Source organism: Athene cunicularia, assembly GCF_003259725.1.
Source record: "Athene cunicularia isolate RWA chromosome Z unlocalized genomic scaffold, athCun1 chrZ_part1, whole genome shotgun sequence".
Classification (NCBI taxonomy): Eukaryota; Metazoa; Chordata; class Aves; order Strigiformes; family Strigidae; genus Athene; species Athene cunicularia.
This window is the reverse complement of record NW_020799142.1, coordinates 26,655,049-26,657,619: the sequence shown is the minus strand read 5'-3', so window position 1 is coordinate 26,657,619 and position 2,571 is coordinate 26,655,049. Positions and strand designations below refer to the sequence as shown.

Sequence of the window (2,571 nt, the reverse complement as noted above, 5' to 3'; positions counted from 1 at the left end):
GGAGGGGGCCGGTCCCGCTGCTGCTGCCGCCGAGGCTTCCGGGATCGCCGCGGCATGGAGCCGTCGCCGTCGGGGGAGAAGGAGGAGGGGGTCGGCCGCTTCCGCGACAGCGGTACGGCCCGGGCTGCCTCCCTCCGGGCCCCTGGCCGAGCCCAGCCCAGCCCCGGGAAGCGGGGGGGCTGCGGGGACCCTCCCTGCCCGGGGTGGGGGATGGCAGCGGGGAGGCCCCCCCCTCGCTCCGGGCTGAGACAGGGGGGAAGGGGGTGAAGCTGCGAGGGGCATAAAGTGGGGTGTGGAGGGGATATGGTGGGTGGGAGTCGCACCTCGCCTTCCTCTCTCCCTGACACCCCGCTCCTCTCTCCCCGCAGAGCACCAACACACTCGTTACAACCCGCTGCGGGATGACTGGGTGCTGGTGTCGGCCCACCGGGTGAAGCGCCCCTGGCAGGGGCAGTTGGAGAAGCCGCCCCCCGAGGATGTGCCCCGCTGGGACCCCAACAACCCCCTCTGCCCCGGGGCTACCCGCGTCAACGGCGAGGTATCACCAAGGAGCCAGGCGTCGGGGCTCCCCCCACCGCACCATTCCCCCACTGATCCCGTCTCTCTCCCGTGGCAGGTGAACCCCCAGTACGAGGGCACCTTTGTCTTCCCAAATGACTTTCCTGCGCTGCAGCCCGATGCTCCTGAGCCTGGTAACTTACAGGGCCTCTGGGCACCCCCAGGCACAGGTCCTGGGGGGGCTGCAGGCTGGCCTGGAGAGGCATGGGTGTTGTCCCAGCACCCTCTCTCTCCCCACTCTCTGTCCTTCCCCAGGTGACAGCGATCACCCCTTGTTCCGAGCTGCAGCAGCCCGGGGTGTGTGGTAAGTACTTCCATGTCTCCAGGGGAACTGAGCCTGCTCCCCTCTTCGCTGTGCCTGTCCTGTGCACCACCTGCTCTAATTTGAGTGTCTCATCGCTCTCCCGTTTCACTGTGATGGGCAGGGCTGTGGGGGTCCCCAGAGACACCTCGCAGTCCCAGCCACGTGTATCTTCTCCGCAGCAAGGTGATGTGCTTCCACCCCTGGTCGGACCTGACGCTGCCCCTCATGTCCCTGGCAGAGATCCGGGCTGTCATCGATGCATGGGCAGAGCTCGCGGCCGAGTTGGGTGCTTCCTACCCCTGGGTGCAGGTCAGGGGCTGGTAGGGGCTGCCCTTCTCTCCCTGCCCTGGGAGCTCGAGTGGAGTCAGGGGGCTAGGGTTGCGTGCTCTGACAGCAGCTGGGATTGGGACTCAGGTGCATGTGAGTCCCCATGTTCCTATCATTTCCCCCCCTGAGCCTTTCCAGGCAGGTATGAGGCTCCTCTCTCCTGCGGGATGCTTTCCTGGTGTGCTGGGGACACCACAGTGGCCCACAGCAGGGATCCTCGGGCTGGGGCCTGCTGGCTGCACCTCTTCCTCTGCAGATCTTCGAGAACAAGGGAGCAATGATGGGCTGCTCCAACCCGCACCCCCACTGCCAGGTGAGGCTGTCCCACCTGTGACCTGGCTTAACCGTGAGTCCCAGTGGATGACCCTGTGACAAACCCGGGGGGAAGATGTGGACGGGAATCCCCCCACCCTGGTCTTGGAGATTTTTGCAGTGAGGATACCCCCATGCCTGTCCTGTCACCTCCCCTCCTGGGGACTGTCCCTTGCAGCTGCCACATGTCGGGCTTTCCACCTGGTGGCAGCACGGGCCTGCAGATGGGCAGCGTGTCTGGGGCACCCCTGCAAATACGGGGTACAGCTAATCCAGCCCTGTGCCCCGATGTCTCTCCGAGGTGTGGGCTAGCAGCTTCCTCCCAAACGAGGCACGCCTGGAGGACCGGACCCAGCGGCAGCACCTGAGGCAGCATGGCATGCCCATGCTGCTGGAGTATGCCGAGCAGGAGGCTCACCGAAAGGTGAGGACATGGCTGTTGTCATATCCCCTCCCTGAGACCCGGATATGTATCGGGATGGACTCCCCAGGAACGCCCATCTCCGGGGTATTGGGACTGTGTATTTCCCCATTAAGCACCATGTCCCGCAGGAACGGCTGGTGGTGGAGAATGCAGACTGGCTGGTCGTGGTGCCATACTGGGCCACCTGGCCCTACCAGACCCTGCTGCTGCCCCGGCGCCACGTCTGCCGCCTCCAGGACCTCCACGAGGGCGAGAGGGACAGTGAGTGGCTCCACACTTTGTTAGCCCCCATCCCACATCCTCTGGGCTTGGCCTTTGTTAGGAGGTAGCTCTGTAACAGCCTTGCTGGTGCTGGAGGGTCCATGTCTCCTTGAGGTGTGGGGCTGCCAGGCTTGGCTTGGGAGGGGGCTGACACCCCTGTTTTGCCCTGGGTGTCCAGGCGCAGGCAGTACTGATGGGGGGATTAGTGTCCTTTTAGGGGTGATGAAGCACATGGTGCTGGCTGATGAGGAATGGGGGCTCCTCCTGCCACGTTGCTCAGGCTGTCTGTATGGGTGGGGAGAGGGGGAACTGCCAAGGGCATCCCTCCTGCCTGTTGCTGATACTGAGCTGGAGTGCTGAGGGTGTGCGCACCCCCCCCCCCCCC

At 64.9% G+C, this 2,571-nt stretch overlaps 1 protein-coding gene across 3 annotated transcripts in view; it reads left to right on the top strand.

Moving 5' to 3' along the window:
* Positions 1 to 6: 6 nt before the first annotated feature.
* The window catches only part of GALT (galactose-1-phosphate uridylyltransferase), a 5,433-nt gene continuing 2,868 nt past the window's right edge, over positions 7 to 2,571 (top strand). For all 3 annotated transcript variants that reach the window (XM_026865968.1, XM_026865967.1, XM_026865966.1), the window contains exons 1-8: positions 7 to 112; positions 369 to 538; positions 617 to 692; positions 814 to 862; positions 1,042 to 1,171; positions 1,446 to 1,502; positions 1,803 to 1,925; positions 2,054 to 2,186. In XM_026865968.1, coding sequence (XP_026721769.1) covers positions 55 to 112; positions 369 to 538; positions 617 to 692; positions 814 to 862; positions 1,042 to 1,171; positions 1,446 to 1,502; positions 1,803 to 1,925; positions 2,054 to 2,186 — 796 coding nt within the window. In that variant the 5' untranslated portion in view covers positions 7 to 54. The remainder of the gene's footprint in view (positions 113 to 368; positions 539 to 616; positions 693 to 813; positions 863 to 1,041; positions 1,172 to 1,445; positions 1,503 to 1,802; positions 1,926 to 2,053; positions 2,187 to 2,571) is intronic.